The 17,945-nt window shown below is 39.4% G+C and overlaps 8 protein-coding genes and 1 non-coding gene across 9 annotated transcripts; 6 read left to right on the top strand and 3 right to left on the bottom strand. All coding sequences in view use genetic code 12, as the record gives it.

Moving 5' to 3' along the window:
* Positions 1 to 127: 127 nt before the first annotated feature.
* CORT_0F01230 (Her2 protein) lies at positions 128 to 1,477 on the top strand (the record flags this gene model as incomplete). The annotated part of the gene is made up of 1 exon (XM_003870431.1): positions 128 to 1,477. One exon carries the CDS (start codon positions 128 to 130, stop codon positions 1,475 to 1,477), a length of 1,350 nt encoding a protein of 449 aa, XP_003870480.1.
* Positions 1,478 to 1,659: 182 nt separating this feature from the next.
* CORT_0F01220 (Fol2 protein) lies at positions 1,660 to 2,478 on the bottom strand (the record flags this gene model as incomplete). Its single annotated transcript, XM_003870430.1, has 1 exon — positions 1,660 to 2,478. The coding sequence occupies one exon, from the start codon at positions 2,476 to 2,478 to the stop codon at positions 1,660 to 1,662; it is 819 nt and encodes a 272-aa protein (XP_003870479.1).
* Positions 2,479 to 2,662: 184 nt separating this feature from the next.
* On the bottom strand, positions 2,663 to 6,463 carry CORT_0F01210 (Ssd1 protein; the record flags this gene model as incomplete). The annotated part of the gene is made up of 1 exon (XM_003870429.1): positions 2,663 to 6,463. One exon carries the CDS (start codon positions 6,461 to 6,463, stop codon positions 2,663 to 2,665), a length of 3,801 nt encoding a protein of 1,266 aa, XP_003870478.1.
* Positions 6,464 to 8,624: 2,161 nt separating this feature from the next.
* CORT_0_Ala(AGC)_78 lies at positions 8,625 to 8,697 on the top strand. Its single transcript has one exon. It is a non-coding gene (tRNA).
* A 241-nt stretch (positions 8,698 to 8,938) lies between these two features.
* Positions 8,939 to 9,841, top strand: CORT_0F01200 (Fmp10 protein; the record flags this gene model as incomplete). The annotated part of the gene is made up of 1 exon (XM_003870428.1): positions 8,939 to 9,841. The coding sequence occupies one exon, from the start codon at positions 8,939 to 8,941 to the stop codon at positions 9,839 to 9,841; it is 903 nt and encodes a 300-aa protein (XP_003870477.1).
* Positions 9,842 to 10,061: 220 nt separating this feature from the next.
* Positions 10,062 to 11,438, top strand: CORT_0F01190 (Ash2 protein; the record flags this gene model as incomplete). Its single annotated transcript, XM_003870427.1, has 1 exon — positions 10,062 to 11,438. One exon carries the CDS (start codon positions 10,062 to 10,064, stop codon positions 11,436 to 11,438), a length of 1,377 nt encoding a protein of 458 aa, XP_003870476.1.
* Positions 11,439 to 11,445: 7 nt separating this feature from the next.
* On the bottom strand, positions 11,446 to 12,174 carry CORT_0F01180 (hypothetical protein; the record flags this gene model as incomplete). Its single annotated transcript, XM_003870426.1, has 1 exon — positions 11,446 to 12,174. The coding sequence occupies one exon, from the start codon at positions 12,172 to 12,174 to the stop codon at positions 11,446 to 11,448; it is 729 nt and encodes a 242-aa protein (XP_003870475.1).
* A 259-nt stretch (positions 12,175 to 12,433) lies between these two features.
* Positions 12,434 to 14,185, top strand: CORT_0F01170 (Crh12 cell wall protein; the record flags this gene model as incomplete). The annotated part of the gene is made up of 1 exon (XM_003870425.1): positions 12,434 to 14,185. One exon carries the CDS (start codon positions 12,434 to 12,436, stop codon positions 14,183 to 14,185), a length of 1,752 nt encoding a protein of 583 aa, XP_003870474.1.
* A 270-nt stretch (positions 14,186 to 14,455) lies between these two features.
* On the top strand, positions 14,456 to 17,446 carry CORT_0F01160 (Pfk1 phosphofructokinase alpha subinit; the record flags this gene model as incomplete). Its single annotated transcript, XM_003870424.1, has 1 exon — positions 14,456 to 17,446. The coding sequence occupies one exon, from the start codon at positions 14,456 to 14,458 to the stop codon at positions 17,444 to 17,446; it is 2,991 nt and encodes a 996-aa protein (XP_003870473.1).
* Between the last annotated feature and the right edge of the window lie 499 nt (positions 17,447 to 17,945).

Here is a 17,945-nt window from a genome sequence, read left to right as displayed (position 1 = left end):
TGCAAAGTGTGGATGACTCAGCTCACAATTTTTTTTTTTAACTATTTTTCATCGTTCGGTTTGATTGAATCTGTGTAATAATTGCGTTGAAGATAGAGACATCCACACTTCATTATTCCTCCCCCCAATGGTACGACAATTCAATCAGCTTCGAAACTACTCTACGCGTAGTGATTCTTTCAACAGTATCATTACGAAATGTACAATTGCAGGATACAATGGTCCTCTTTCGAATACAACCTACGCATTGAAAGATAACATCGTGACCAAGGATTTCCTCACCACAGCAGCCTCTCACGCATTATACAATTATCAGTCACCGTTTGATGCTACTGTTGCTAAGCTACTATCTGATAATGGAGCTACATGTATTGGTAAGGCCAATTTAGATGAATTTGGAATGGGGTCATCTAATCTAAACTCGTACTATGGGGCGGTCGTTAATCCTTTCAATGAACAAGCTGTTCCCGGTGGCTCTTCGGGTGGCTCTGCGGCAGCTGTTGCAGGAAATATTGCCAGTTTTTCCATTGGAACTGATACCGGTGGATCAATCAGATTACCCGCTAGCTACTGTAATGTATTTGGTTTCAAACCGACGTATGGGCGTATTTCTCGATGGGGTGTGATATCGTATGCACAAACGCTAGATACAGTGGGTATTATTAGTAACAACATTGACCTAGTGGAGAAGGTATATGATGTGTTGAATGTCGAAGACCAAAACGATCCAACCTCACTCCCTGAGTCGGTAAGAAATAGTATGCAAACTACTCAAGAATTTTCACAATTGACATTTGGGGTACCACTGAATTTCTTGTTTGAAGAAGTTTCAGAGCAAGTTCGATCAAAATGGATCGAGGTGTTGGAAGGTCTCATTGATCTTGGACATAGAGTGAAATTCATTTCAGCTAAAGCAATAAGAAAAGCGTTGCCTGTTTATTATACCATCGCTACATCGGAAGCTGCTTCTAATTTGGCCAGATATGATGGAACTAGATACGGCTACACGTCAAAGCCATTGAATGTCAATGACAATCCAATGGAATTGGTATTTAAAAACAGGACAGAATCTTTTGGTCCGGAAGTACGAAGAAGAATACTATTGGGAAACTACACACTAAGCTCTGAGTCGGGCGATCATTATGCAAAAGCCACTGAGCTACGCGAAAAGTTGACTAGAGAATTATCGTCCGTATTCAAAATGAAGCACCCTCTTCTTCAAGACCTTTATAATGAAGACGGCTGTGATTTGATCATATCACCAACAGCAATGGACATCGCTCCTTCGGTGAAAGAGAGCACTACAAAGAACGCGGAGAATTTAATCAATGAATACATCAATGACATTTTTACAGTGCCCATCTCACTTGCTGGCTTGCCAGCAATTTCTGTGCCCTTCAACGGTATAGGTATCCAAGTGGTTGGACAATACGGTGACGATAAACTTGTTCTACATGCAGCAAGGCTAATCAAATGAATTTGTGTAAGACATAGCAAAAACTATGGTTTTATAGGCAGTACTCAAGTCTGTATAAGTTGAATTATCGTTAGTCGTTAAAATAAAAAAAAGAAGCACCTCCTCCACGTTCTTGGCCCATCCCAGGCCCACCCCAGGACTATTTGTGTTGAACTAAATCTGATATAAAGTGTCCACTATTCTTACTTTCTTCCTAATAAGGTCAAAAATTCTTCTCTGGTCTTTTGGTGATCTCTAAAACATCCAAGCATACAACTTGTAGTAGTTGAACTGCCAGTCTTTTGTACACCACGACTCACCATACACATATGTGTAGCTTCCATAACTACAGCTACACCTCGAGGTTTCAAAATCTCACTCAACGCCATGGCAATCTGTTTAGTCAATCTTTCTTGAACCTGAAATCTTCTTGCATACATTTCAGCTAATCTCGCCAATTTACTCAACCCCAAGACCCGCTTGTTGGGAATATAACCAATATGTACTTTACCAAAAAATGGAACCAAATGATGTTCACAAAGAGAGTATATTTCAATATCTCTAACAATCACCATTTCATCATGGTTTTCCTCAAAAACTGCATGTTTAATCACATCACGAATATTATCCTCGTAACCTTTAGTGAAAAACAACATGGCACGAGCATATCTTTCAGGCGTTTCTAAAATCCCTTCACGATTTGTATCCTCACCTAATTCCGTCAAGATTGTACGCACAGCATCAGCAATACGCTTTTCCCGTTCAGCTGCTTCTTCTGGAGTTTGATCGATACGCGACCTGGCGCCATGTGATGGCCATGATAAACCATCTGAGTCTATTGGTGGGTTAAGGATCAAAGGTGATGCTGGTCTAGTTTGTAGTGGTGAGTTAAGATCGAAATGTGATGATGTAATGAGTTTAGATCTCTTTGGTTGGACAACAGGTCTAGGAGAGTGGGTACCGTTAACAGATTCATGTTCCCTCTTGAGATTGTGATTCTCATTGTCCTTATGCTCCGACATAATGCTCCACCAATGAGATATTCTTTATGAGTCAAGAACAGAGTACAGAAGTCAAAAACGGCTTTTGGCCAATTTTTTCTTTTCTTTTTACCAATTTATTTTTTTTTCTGGTAATTTATTACTCAATCCTACAAAGCATTGAAAAACAGACTAAACCGAAATTATTTCTTCTTTATATACATAACTACGTAAATGGATTCAAAACACGAACAGTCAAGCATGGCAATGTCATACCAATTTCTGCTCTCAACAACACTGGAACTTCTGTCAATTCTCTAACAACTTGAATATGGGAATCACCTTCAATTCTGGTTTCAAGGTTTTGCAAATATGGCGCCAAACCGGCAGCACTTGACCCTTCAGACTCCTCAATGAGGGAAGAAGAGTTGGTTCTCACATTTTGAGGGATGTGAGATTGTGTTGGCGAGCTTGGCATTGATCTGGTAACGTCCTCATCCACCACCTCTTTAGTCTTTTTCAATGGAGGCAACGTCAACTTTGGAGGCTCCAAGTTCATCTTGCGCAATTTCTCCACAATTGAGTCTTCATTAGACTCCTTTTTCTCCAAAATAGCCTTGTTTTGAATTTTGGCCGCTTGTGTTGACGAAGCTCTGTACTTGTTCTTGATTGAGTTTCTATAAGACAATGAAGTTGTTTCATCAGGAGGAATGTAAGTTGCTGAATCAACACCATTTTCCCAAAAAAGTTCCAAAATTCTATTAGTCTTGTCAAATTCTGCCTTGGCAAGGGGCAACTGATCTCCGTGAACTCTCTTTTCGATACCAAATTCGGGGATAAATACGTCAAATGAAGACTCGTAAACTTGTACAACAGTTCCCATGCACAATAATTGCCCGGCGCTCTCACTCAATTCATTGATGGTTTGCGATAATAAGAGATGAATTGCTTGCTCTTGAGCATTAGCAGCACAATCCTTTTTAAAATTGCAATAATCAGCTAAAGCCTTTAATGAGTCCACGTCCTTCTCTTCGTCTTCTTTGCGCAATACTGCTTTCAATTGCCTGTGAACAACCAAATCGGCATAACGTCTCAAGGGAGCGGTAAAGTGCGTATACAAGGGTAAGTTGTAGTAGTAATGACCATAACTATCGGGATCTTGCTTACCAGCAACATAATTTTTCCCGGGAGCCATACACTTGTACAATAAAATCTCAACACATTGTCTCTTGACAGGATCTTCAATCTTCAACAATGAATTCTGCAAAGTAGCTGCATCTGTAGTATCAATTTTGAATCCCAAATTAGTTGCCTTACGTACAAACGTCTCTATTTTCTGTAATGTGGGCAAGCTTTGACGACGCAAAAATGCCTTGTTACCTAATCCGACTTGGACTTTGGCAGCAATTGCAGAGTTCACTTTCAATGCAATTTCTGAAACAACATCACGAGCCAAACTATCATCAAAAATATTCAAACTCAATGCAATCTTTTCGTCATCCAACTGGTCAAGCAAAGTCAAGTTTGGAGTAATACCCAAGCTCCTATTTGCCAAACGATGGCGACGGAACTCCTTCGCAATTAAACTAAAAGTTCTGATGTAGTCGGAAGTTGCGGATGAAATTGTGTCCACCGGTTTGTTTTCCAAAATTTTATCGAAAAAGTCGTAATTGACAATTTGTTTGGGGACAATCACTGACTCGTGAATGAATAAATCTTCAACCTCAAAGTTGGTGGTGTCGATTTCAAAAACAACAGACAATGCCAAGTTCTTCACATTTTCTTTGAACGAGATTAGTTTGTTGACTTGTTGAGGGTATAAATCGACGACTTTCTGAGGAAGGAAAACCGATGATGATCTCTTTTTCGACTTACGGTCCAATGTCGACCCTGGTTTAACAAAGTATGACACATCTGATACATGGAATCCCAACTCAATCTTTGTATTGGATAATCTCTTCACATGCAACGCATGATCAACAAACTCACCATTAGGTGAAAATGCAATAATATAATCATTCAAATACTCAGTTCTGTTTGGATTTTCCAATTCCGGTTCAACTGATGGCAAATCGAAGGTATTGAGTAGTTCCTCATCGTCAAGAGTGTCATTAGGGTATTCGTCACAAAGGAAATTGTTGTCTCTCAAAATAGAATCCACTTCAATCTCAGGACTGTCAATCTTTCCCAATCTGGATACTAAAGTTCCAAAAGGATGCAACGATGTAATGGGCCATCTCTTTATTGAAGCAACAAACAATTGATCGGCATACTTTTCATGGTTGCTTACAAAATCAGATGGAGCTTGTTCGGTAGGAATAGCAATCAATGGAACTTTCTTATCGGTAGGCTTAAACCATACAATCTTTGGTGCCTTGGGTGTTTGAACCGATGGTTCATTCCCAGACTTCTTGTCTCTGGCAGCTTGTGCGGCTTGTGCTGGTCTCAACAAGCCCAATGTACCTGCAAATAATTGGCCAGGAATTCTGTCAACAACAGCCACAACATGTCCTGCGTATAAAGGCTTAACCTCGTCATTTATTTCCTCCTCTTCGACTAAAAGCAACGACTGTCCCTCCACCTCGACATCATCATTCTTTTTCATTGTTGGTCTTTGTTTAAGTGAGCCTCTTCTTCCCAAAGAGTTTTCCTCGCCCTTTTCTTCTTTACCCTCTGTACTAGAACCTGCTGCTGCTGCGGTTGTAGGTGCTGATGTGGCGTCATTATGGATATCATCATTCAATGGTCTAGTATTGTGGTCTTTCCTTCTCTTCTTTTCCTCCTTCTCCTTCTTTGACTCCCAAACTTCATCAACAACCAATAACTCGACAGCAACTAAATCCCCTTCCAATGCACGATTACGATCCTTAGACCCACAAATAAAAATGTCGGCATCTAACAATCCATCAGTGGAGACATATGCATCTGACCTATTTTTCTTGTTAACTCTTAAAGTCCCAGTTACCAAGCGGCCCTCGTTGATCAATTCAGGAAGAGATGATTGTGGCAAGTAAGGAGCGAAAAGTGATTTACGACCGTTGCTTGTATTTTGTCCTCCTTGTCCTCCCTGGCCTCCAGCACCATTATTCGGCAAAAACTGTGAAATAGATGATACCGAATTTCCTCCGCCATAGGAGCTTTGACGGGGCCTGTGACCGGGAACAAATCCTGGTGGTGGTTCCAATCCCGATGATTGTCTGTGATGCGAGCCAGATTGCGGTGTCAAATGAATGTTTTGGTGCCTCCAGTTTTGATTTATACCCTCGGAGTTACGTGATGCGGTTCTGTAGTGTGAGGGTTTTCTATTGTGGCTGCCTCCACCACGTTCTGGAGATTGAGTAATGCTGAAATTTGGAGTTGGGGGTAACAAGCTGTTATTACCACTTGTTACTTCTTGAGATGGAGTCGCAGGAAATTTGAATGACTGCTGACCATATGCCAGTGATCTTGAACGGTCATGAATTGCATTACTTGGACTCGACGGATCGTTATTCTCTGGTGGAAATTTAAATGATCCAATTTTTTGGTCATCAGCTGCCTCGCCATGCAGTGGGCTCGAGCTAAGTCTACTGGTCCTCTGTTGATCAGCAGCAGCAATGGCTTCATTAAGCGCCAAGGAGTGTCTTCTCGTATGCCCATGGGCAGTGCCACTTGCAGAGCCTGTCCTTCTATGAGTGTTGTTGTAGTTGTTGTTGGTGATTGAGGACGATCTGGAATGTGAACCACGATTATTGTTGTGGTTGGATTGTTGTGAAGAATGCAGGAAATCGGAATGAGAGGAGGATGACAGTGGTGGATACTCAAATTGTGGTTGCAAGTATTGTTGTTGTTGTTGTTGCTGTTGTTGTTCCAAAATTTGTCTTTGCTGTGCTTGAACCTGATCCAATTGACGTTGTAAGTTATATTGCTCAACCATCAAAGTGGTTAATTCGGAAGGAGAGCGTCTATGTGCCACATGCAAGTTTTTTCCTTTCCTGCTGGATACTCTAGTGGGGAGATCCCCTGAATTGTTTTGTGATGAATTCATGATTGACTATAAGATTGAATGAGTCTGGGTATACTTAAGAAGGAGTGTATGTGGAAATGCTATTGTTATTATGTGTATGTGTATGTGCGATTTGACTCTGCCACCAATATACAAGGAATGACTAAATGGGATACGAGTCAATTGAGTAGGGGCGGGTGTGTTGCAAGAAGGGAATGTGTGCCGATATGGGTATGATAGTGGTACGGTGGGTGAGTAATAACTTCTAGTGGTCAAGGATGAGTCGTAATTGGTAGAAAAAGGGAATGGCAAAAATTCTTTCAGTTGTGTTGTGTCTCCTTCACTCTCCGTTTTTTTTTTAATTCGTTGTTGAATTTTTTCTTTTCTTTTTTTGTCTTCCTTTGCTTTCCAAAAGTACAAATGGCAAAGGACACACAACCCCAAACATCTACAAAAACAATGCTTGGTGTACTTACATTTTGAACATAGAGATTCGTCTTATGCTACATCTACAAGAGATCTTCCTCTGTTAGTTATGTATTGTGTACCAGATCGTTGGTATGTGAAGCTTAGGTCTCGGTATGGCAGGGGGTAGGTGTGCATAGTCTTTGGCCAAGTAAGCCTAGACTTTATTTGATCCTTAATCCCCTAACTCTAACCCTAACTCTCTCTTTTTGTCCTTCCTTTAGTGCACAATTTAATAGTCATCTATTTTTGTAAACAATGATATTAACAAAACCAAACTAAAATTGTAAAGGATCTAAAAATAACACATACACACAAACAATCAAACACACATTTGGAGAGAGGGAAAATACGAACACCCTGTCGCAAACCAAAGATCAATATTATCAGTATGCTTATAAAAAATTACATAGAAACGTAACGTGGCATAGCTTAAAAGAGCGTCTAATTACGCGAATGAGGAATAGTAGTGGGTCAATTGTTGTAATGTACTTGCTAGGAGGTACAAAACCCTTTATGTGGGCCCAACAATCTCCGAGTTATTGTTTTCTTTATTAAAGGCTTAGAAATTATTGTTCGTAGATGACCTTTAATTGCATACATGACACACAAGGCAAAAGAGAAAAGACTCTTTACCGAGTGATTCCTTTCGTAAGCTCATTCGTAGTATATGTAGTGTATGAATCTATGATGCAAGTTATGCCCTATTTTTGTTCCCCCTTGAATTTTTGAGTTGGTTCCAAGAAAAAATTTTCAATTGATCAGAAAAATCTTTAATTCGCAAGTAGAAGGATCAAAATTGAATGCTTTATTGGAAAAATCCCAAATACCCAATTTTTCTCACGTTGGATAGAGGATCTTTCAGTGTGCAACTTGAAACCGTATAGAATGCGCACATATAATTTCTTTCAGATAAAAACTAGTATAATCCCGTTATAAATGTTTCCTTCAGCTGATGGTTTGTGTATCCTGAACAGAGTTAATGGCGCTGTCGGTATGCGAACATGTTGATTGAATCGTAGCTTGAGACTCTGCCTGTAAAAGCGTGGCTAGCTCGATAAGGGCTATGTACTATGTGATGTGTTCCCCTTTTGCTACCAAATTACATATCTTTATATTGTCGGTCACTTTTTTACATGGTACACTTCTGAACTATTTTGAGTAAACATTCATTGAAAACACCTCCATTTCTGCAGTTTATAAGGTCGGGGATGTAATGAACATGAAGCTACTAGAATATACTAATCTAATCGCAAGTTGGTCCAGAGTTAATGTGGAATGAATATGGAACACAATTAATATAATGTCTACTGTGTACAAATCGTGAATGGTGGTTGAATTTATAAGGAAAATTAAAGCGCTACCTCTTTTTGCAACCACAGAATTCCTCATAGATGCAGATCCCTAGCATTAACCAAAAAATTTCAATTACAACTACGATACTGTTGAGTGAGTAATTAGTGGTCATAAAATTTTGGTCCGAGAAATCGAATTAGTAAACTATATTTTTGAACAATTTTCTTGCCCAATTTCATTGCAAAAATATAAAAATTCATCAAACTGACTTTAAAAAGACTTATGAAGCTAGAAACATAGCATTAAAGCTTAAAAAATTGTCATACCACTTACATGAAACCACCAAATGAATTTTGAAGCGGGTTCAGAGGTAAAGACACTATGAAATGAGATCCCTTATAAGTATGTACGTTAAACCTAGATTAGAATCTTCCAACAAAACGGGCGTGTGGCGTAGTTGGTAGCGCGTTCCCTTAGCATGGGAAAGGTCATGAGTTCGATTCTTATCTCGTCCATTTTTTTAGATTTTTATGAATTATTCACATCATATGCCATGTCCATCGGGCTTTGGTTTCCTTGACTTCTTTGTTGTATAAGTTATTTAGCAGTCTCGGGAATCACGAAGAGGTGTTCATTTTTTTTGGTTGTTAAATCTACAGAGATCAAATTGTGGTTGCTGGAGAATACAAAAAAAAAGGAACCAAACTTCAAAATTGTTACTTAAAGTGTCATCAATCAAATACCACTTTACTTCACATGCCAATACCAAGACTCTCTAACACAGCAACAACTTGTAAACGTTCGATCAAATTGTTCATTCAAAGACGGAACTTAGCAACTAGAACAGCTGGCGACTCACCTTTTGACCATTTACCAAGATCCCCACCCAATCGCAAATGGATCAATTGGAAAACAACAGCTGCTTTCTTCTTACTTGGGGGGTACTTATCATATAATGAGACATTGTTTAATATCTATGAGAAATATACGGCAATTGACGAGAAACAAACGCTGGTCAACATACAGGCCTTGCAATTGGAATACAAGTTGAAGAATTTGCCAATTTACCAGAAATTGGCCCATCCGAAAAACAATCATCAATGGTTCAAATTGCTGAGTTGGGAAAATCTTGATAGAAATGTTTTGGATAATCAGGATTTGTCTATAAAAACTCAAAATGAATACCATGAACCTACATTAACAAATGGAACTTTGAGCAAACCGGGTGGAATCTTGATCAAACCAGTTACATTCCACAATATTGAAACTGATGAAGGTGTATCGATCATACATGCTGGCTATAGATTATGCGGATATCCATTTATAGTTCATGGGGGTATCATTGCTACATTGTTAAACGAAACATTCAAGAGAAATGCTTCTTTGTGCAAGGACACAACGTCAAATCTAAAGGATGATTTCAAGGTGGAGAATTTGACTATCAATTATAAGCGCCCAACTTTTGCTAATCAGTTTTTAATTATAAAGACAAAGACGAAGCCTGGTGAAGAAAACGACAAGAGGCATATTTTATTGGAGAGTGTAATTGAAAATGAGGATGGTAAAGTGTTAGTTAAGAGTCAAGCATTGTTACATGACACGGGAAGGGCCACAAATAGGAGTAAAGAAAAGATCAAGACGGAAAAGAGATGGTGGTAAGATAAAATTGATGCTGGACTTGTCTGTTTTCCTTTGAATCTCAATTTTGTAATTGCTAATATAAGCTTCTCCTTAAACCTATAACTTTTATAGCTTTAGCGTTCTCTAAGTACACGCATTAATTTCTGATGTGTTTGCACCGATCTCTTCTTATTTAACCCTGGGCGCAATATTTCTCACAAAAAATTCGTAAACATTAATCTTTCACTGACTTTCCTCTATGAGACAAGGATTTTCTGAAGAGCCATCAGTTGAACCACAAGTTCAGGCTATTGAGGACGGTGATAATGCTACAAGGCCGAGCGAGTCTCATCCCCATCTGCAACCATCTCAATATACACAAAAACAACACAATGTAATCATTCAACCGCGATTACGACCAATGCCATTCAAATTACTGGATATACCTCCACCAGCTTTACCCGTACCGACTGAAGTGTGCACTATAAACGGTATCAGCTATTTTCAAGTTGAGGACTTGCCTGTCAATAGACGTGGATTCAAGTACAAATTATGCCGTCCAAATCCCATATTCACCTCAAATTTTTACTCAACTACTGATTTACCACCATATCAAGCATGTGTCAGTTTATTTGATCGATCATCGGGGATGTTGTTCGACAAAGATTCGATGTCTGTTACACAAGCTCAAGGATGGAGATCAGCTAGAAGCAATGTGGGGATTAGGGAAGGTTCATACTACTTTGAATTTAGAATACTTAATGCTGATGAAAATAGTCATGTGAGGGTGGGGCTTGCAAGAAAAGAAGCTAGCTTGGAAGCACCAGTAGGGTACGACGCATATGGATACGGTATACGGGATATTGATGGAGATTTAATGTTTATTAGTCGAAGGAAAAATGTTTGTGTTAAAGACGGGTTCACTATGGGGGATGTTATTGGGTTCTTGGTTGAGCTTCCATCATTGAAAGACCATAAACGTGAGGTACAGAAGTTTGTGGAGAACAAAAGAGAAGAAATGTCAACCGAACACAAGTCCAAAAAGAGGAAATCCAAATGGAAGCAGAAAAATGTTGAGGAGAATGAGATATTTATTGCTCATGACAATATCGTTCGTGATCAAATTCCGACAAAGTCGAAAGGTGCTCTTTACTACGACCAATATGAGTATACAAGGACAAAAACAATGGATCATTTGCTAAATCCAATTACTGTATTTGGTGAAAAAGCCGTCATTGAAATGGATGATAAAACGAAAAACATACCAGTAATTGCAAACTCCAAGATAAGGATTTTCAAAAACGGCGTGGAACAAGATGCATGCATTGATAATCTATATTCATTCTTACCAACCAACATCGAAGAAAGAGAAGATCTCAATCTTGAGCCAAATGTCCAGCAGCTGCAAAACTCTGGGTATCGAAACACCGATGATAACACATTAGGTTACTATCCCATGCTCTCAACATTTCAAAATGGTGCAGTACGATTGAATGCAGGTCCTGAATTTGAATTTCCTCCACCGGAACCAGTGAAGCCTTTAAATGATCGATATGAGGAGCAAGTTATTGAAGAATGGTACTGGGATGTGCTTGATGAAGTGGAGGCACAGTATTTGGATGGTTTTGACGAGTAGATGTGTCTTATAGAATGGAAGGGTTGGGCCCTACTCTCTTTAAGCTTGGCTCTCTATTAAGTACACCATTGTTTCTGCAATATACTTCATAACATTTGCCATGAAAGGCATCCTTTTCTGGTGTAAATAGCCCCATAGTAACAATCTCCTTACATTGACGACAAATGAGTAGCTTTCCATCTTCGTCACCCTCTCCTGGTCCGTATCCATCAATCAAGTATTGTTTTAATTCACATAGACTTTTCACTGATAATATCAAATGATCGTTCAAAGTTGCGTCAAACCATCCATCGTCTATCAATCTATCGACAAAAGCAGCGGCCTCTTTCAAATCTTTATTCTGGTGAGCATGTATAATCTGCTGTGCCGTGGTTCTGATTGTCGAAAATGCAAAATCCGGGGCCTCAATTATATCTTCAATTATTCCCTTTATTGAAACAAGTTCCGTTGTCGTGTACAACGAGCTTTCCTTCATTATATCATCAACTATGGTATTAATAAAGATAAAGTGCAATGTTCCATCAACTTCATCGTTCTTTCGATCTATCTTGAACCCCTGTTGTGATATTTGAATATTGATATCAGCAATATACTTGTTGAGTAAATTTAGTGTTGGTTCCTCTTCGACACTCAATCGGTGACAGATCAAGACAAATGCATCAAGAAGGTCTTGTAACCTAATCGACTTAACAGATCTAATATAGGTGAGGAGAACCCTATGCACTTCTGTGTACATTGGGATGTTTTAGGCAATCTATGAGTGCAGATGGAAGAAAATTGTTATGCGGAAACAATAATAGAGACGCGTTTATTTTGTGTTGTCCCAATTTGAACTTTTTTGATCTGTTGCAACTGGGTCCTTTCTATAGTAAATGTGCCATCTTGTAGGTCCTCATTTTACGATGGCGTTTACGATGGCGAAGGCAACGTATAAGTAATTGGAATGATCCCGGTGTGTGGTATGGAAAGGCATCCTTTTGTCTTCATCCAACTTCATGTATTCATTTAGATTACTCGTGGTCTATTACTTACTTTTCACAAGGTCCCTTCAGATTGAAATTGACGACGAAGGCAAGGTCAGTGGTAATGACCAGCTGCTGAATATGCTGATTGATGATTTTGGTGATGGTTTCAATGACGATTCGTCGTCAGATTATAATTGCCCCTTAAAATGCAATCCAAATGCTGACAAGTTTTGTTTAGTCAACAACGAGGCCTTGGGAACATCAATTTTTGATTCATTTTCAAAGGGAACCAATTATTTTTCAATCACAAGTAGTAAGAAGGGCATAGATTTTGGAGAAGATGGGATGGAGTTAACAATTAAGAATAAGTTTGAAAATCCGGCCTTAACGTCTAGCTTTTATATTATGTATGGTAAAGTTGAGGCCGAGATTAAGGGTGCATTTGGTAGTGGTATTGTTAGTTCCCTTTACTTACAGAGTGATGATTTAGATGAGATTGACATTGCTGAAATATTGGGTGGTGATCCATTTAATTATCAAACAAATTACTTTATCAAGGGAAACGTTACAACTTATGATAGAGAAAGGTACCATAAATTGCAAATAAGTCCATTGAAGGAGTATTACAAGTATGGCGTCAAATGGACCCCAAGTAAGATAGTATGGTGCTTGGATGATCAACCTGTGCGTCAATTGCGTCGGGGAAACAGGCAAGGATTTCCCACATCTCCAATGGCGATCAAGATCAGTTTATGGGCAGGAGAGGATACAGAAAATGAAGGGACAATTGCTTGGAGCAAAGGTCTCACCAACTACCAGGATGGTCCTTTTACCATGAATATTAAGAACTTAGTGGTTAGTGATTATTCATCGGGGCAATCGTATTCCTACGGATGGTTGCCAAATGGTTCGTGGTTGGACTTGGTTGCCAAAAATGGAGAAATTTTCAAAACAAGAGGTATTGATGATGAGGAAAAGACAGGGCTACTTAGAACCCCACCTGATTATACGGACGACTTAACAGTGCCAAGAGAAAGGCACGGAGACTGGACAGCATCTCACGAGCGTGCTTGGTCGCCCACGTGGTTAGCCACTCTGACTGAATTGACCGGTTGTGCATCAATCACTGACGAAATGGATACGCAATATGAACCTGTTTATCGTGAGAAGACCCCAATTGACTTTGTGTTCCCTACATTGCCTGTGAATCAATCTATATACAAAAAGGTGGTGGGTAAGGGCAGAATAGATCTTGTACCAGCTACAAAATCTACTGTGGCCAGCTCAGAACTAATTAGCGAGTCGTGGTTTGCAACCACCTCAATGATGTCAACAGAGTACCATTTTACAACACTCATCCATAATAGCAAAATGGTTGCCAAACCTACCGCACATGCGAAGTCCGAGAAGATTAAACCAAACAAGGTTAAGCCAGAGACGACCAAGCCAGAGAAGGATAAGGTAAACAAGGTTAACACAGTGAAGACTAAGCCAGCTAATGCAAAGCCCACCAAAATAGAGAAGCTTGTCAAACCTACAATGCCAAAAAAGCCTCCAACTACCACCGAGCTTACCAAACCCACCTGGACCATTATATCTACAACAACAACAGTGCAAACTGAATTTATCCAATTCCCCGAAGAACAACATTATCATTACCATCCTAACCACAAAACTGGTACACATGGGCAACGTTTCAGATCAGGTGTTGCTAACGAATTTGCAATCCCGGTTTTAACCATCATATTCACTGGACTTGTTTTGCTCCTTACGTCGTTATAAATGTTGTCTGATAATTCTTTTTTTGTGCAAAAAACGGGGTTGGTAGCTCGGTAATCTTGGCTCCGAAATTGTATAGTCGTGTATTGTGTACAGAATGCTTTCCGATAAAAAAATGTATGCGCAATAATGAACCATCTGTGGTCCGAATAAATGATCTTTAATCATTGCTTTTATACCAATTGATATTACCCTTGTTGAAGTGCAACTCAATTTACTCAGACCATTAACACCTAAACCAACCAATTGAATATAGCACTTCGATTATCAAACATGCCGGATGTTGAAAACATACAGCGTTTAAGTTACGTCTCCTTCATCACATCCGACCAGGGCAAGTTTTTGCAACTGTACAAATTCTACTCCAACTTGGGCTTTAGATTAACCAAAAACTTTTCAAGGGTGACTACAGATGGAGCTTCTGGAGCATATAAACCACAAATGCAACTTGGAGTATCTAAAGACTCCTTGAGGGAAGTATGGCTTGAGTCGTACCCTTTACAAGAATTGGATAACAATGGGAACTTGCGTCCATGGCAAGAAATGAAGGTTTACACCGGTGACGATGGTGAAAGATTGACTGATACTACGGTCATCAAGATCAGATTGTCCAATGAAAAACAATTGAAATCAACTGTGAAAAGATTCATCTTTTTCAGTACAGACTTGAAGCAAGTGGAAAAATTATTGAAAGATGCCAATGTTGAAGTTGAAAGAGTTAATGATCATGTATTCCGTGTCAAAGACCCATTGGGAAATTATTTGCAATTTTCAAACACCAAGAATGTGTTAGATCTGAAGCAATATCACTCGCCACAAGAGTACATTAGAGAAACCGAGGCTACGATTTTGAAAAACAGGCACAAGAAACAACTCAAATCGGAGATTGATTTAGTTATCGACCAAGAAGAAGCCTTCATTGAAGGCGGTAAAAAGAAAAAGATTGCAGTTATGACTTCGGGCGGTGATGCTCCGGGAATGAACCCTGCAGTAAGAGCCGTTGTACGTGCTGGTATTTACTATGGATGTGACGTATATGCAGTGTATGAGGGATATGAGGGTTTAGTTAAAGGTGGCGACTTGTTAAAAAAGATGGACTGGTCCGATGTACGTTCGTATTTGTCTCTTGGTGGTACAGCTATTGGTACAGCTAGATGCAAAGAGTTTAGAGAACGTGAAGGTAGATTACAAGCTGCTCACAATATGGTGATCAATGGTATTGATGCATTGGTTGTCATTGGTGGTGATGGTTCCTTGACGGGAGCCGATTTATTTAGAAGCGAATGGCCCTCATTAGTTGATGAGTTGGTCAAGACAGGAAAATTGACCACCGAGCAAGTCAAACCATATCAGCATCTTACTATTGTTGGTTTAGTTGGGTCCATAGATAACGATATGTCAGGAACTGATGTCACAATTGGAGCCTATTCCGCGTTAGAGAGAATTACCGAGATGGTGGATTACATTGACGCAACGGCTTCCTCACACTCAAGAGCTTTTGTTGTTGAGGTAATGGGTAGACATTGTGGTTGGTTGGCTCTTTTGTCAGGTATGGCTACTGGTGCCGATTACGTTTTCATCCCTGAACGCCCACCAAAAGCTGGGGAGTGGAAACAGAATTTGAAAGATATTTGTGCCAGACATAGAGAATATGGTAGAAGAAAAACTACCGTGATCGTCGCTGAAGGAGCAATTGATGATGAGTTGAATCCAATTACATCAGAACAAGTTAAGCAGGTGTTAGTGGAGATTGGTTTGGATACCAGAATAACTATCTTAGGACACGTGCAAAGAGGAGGTACTGCAGTTGCAAGCGACAGAAGATTGGCTACTTTGCAAGGTGTCGAAGCAGTCAAGGCGGGGTTGGAAATGACTCCAGATACTCCTTCACCAATGATTGGTGTTTTGAGACATAAACTTGTACGTTATCCGTTGGTGGATGCAGTTAAGAAAACCAAGGCAGTTGCCTCTGCTATTGAAAACAAGGATTTTGATAAAGCAATGAGTTTGAGAGATGTGAATTTTGCCGAATCGTACAAGTATTTCCAATCGATTACGAAATATGATGATGGATCGAAGCAATTGGCAGAAGATAGGAGATTGAATATTGCTGTCGTACATGTTGGTGCTGCATCGGCAGGATTAAACGCAGCTACCAGGGCCATAGCTTTGCAAAGTATTTCCAGAGGACACACATTGTATGCTGTAACCAATGGGTTTTCAGGTTTGGTCAAAGGTCAGTTGAGGAAATTGAGCTGGTTAGATGTTGAGGGTTGGCACAGTAGAGGTGGTAGTGAAATTGGTACCAATCGTTCATTGCCATCACAAAACTTTGGTGAGGTTGCCTTTTATTTGCAGAAATACAATATTCAAGGGCTATTGATCATTGGTGGCTTTGAAGCTTTTACTTCATTACATGAGTTGCATGATCAAAGAGACAACTATCCAATTTTTAAAATCCCAATGGTTGTCATTCCAGCAACAGTTTCAAACAATGTACCTGGAACTGAATACTCCTTGGGTTCAGACACGTGTATGAATGAGTTGGTTACATATTGTGATGCAGTTCAACAATCAGCATCATCTAGTCGTAGAAGAGTATTTGTTGTTGAAGTACAAGGTGGTCACTCTGGTTTTGTTGCCGCCTACTGTGGATTAATCACTGGTGCTTTAGCCACCTATACACCTGAAGCCAAAATTACGTTAAAAGAATTGCAACGTGATATTAATCTTTTATTCAAAGTATTCCAAAGCGATAGAGGTGAGGATCACAACGGTAAGTTGATTGTTCGTAATGAACAAGCGTCAAGTGTCTATACTACAGAATTGATTGCCGATATCATTAAGGAGAATGCTAAAAGCAGATTCGAAACACGTACTGCAGTACCAGGTCATGTCCAACAAGGCTATACCCCATCAGCCGCTGACCGTGTATATGCGGTACAATTTTCGTTGAAAGCTATTGAATTTCTTGAACAATATAACCGCTGTGTTGACAATGCCGATATTATAATGGACAAAGAAGACAATGATGACAATGATGATGATGAAGAAGGTTATGATATTGATTTCAGTCCTAAACATTCACAAGTTGTTATTGGTATCCAGGGGGCCGCATTGCAATTCACCAGTGTTAAGAAGCTTTATGATTTTGAAGCTGATGTCAAATTGAGGAAAGGTAAGACGGTACATTGGAAGAATATAATTGAAGTTGAGGATATGTTGAGTGGTAAATCCTTGTTGAAACGAAATGAAAGGGGATAAGGGGTGATCTATGGAAGGGATGCTCTTTTTAGATGGACTGTATATTAGTTTAATGAAATGTTAGATGAGTAAGAATGTTGTAGATTTATTGATTGTTGGGGCAATCCCATCTTTTGAAATTAGGGTAATTCTCGTAAACGCAATATAAACTAGAAAGCTTTATTCACATCGCTGGAAGTGATTACTCATAGCGAGTTAGATTAAGAAGAAGATCTTGCATCTGAACTAAGAAAATGATACTTTTTATAGCATCGCGACATCAAACATATGCGAAATGTGCACAATCTAAAAAGACCGATAAACACATAAGGTACAAACTGTAAATCAACCAAGTCTGTAATTAGAAATACCGCATCAAACAAGGGCTCAAAACCGTGTCCAATAATGTTCTGTATACAAAATACACAAGGATGTCGATTACGGCAAAAATGTTATTTATTCTTTTATTTGGGGGACCCCGCTTCACGTTAGAACAATGGATACACAAATACCAAAAAGA

This window comes from Candida orthopsilosis (assembly GCF_000315875.1).
Source record: "Candida orthopsilosis Co 90-125, chromosome 6 draft sequence".
Taxonomy (NCBI): domain Eukaryota; kingdom Fungi; phylum Ascomycota; class Pichiomycetes; order Serinales; family Debaryomycetaceae; genus Lodderomyces; species Lodderomyces orthopsilosis.
The sequence above is the reverse complement of the archived record's forward strand: the minus strand, read 5'-3'. Positions and strand labels throughout refer to the sequence as shown.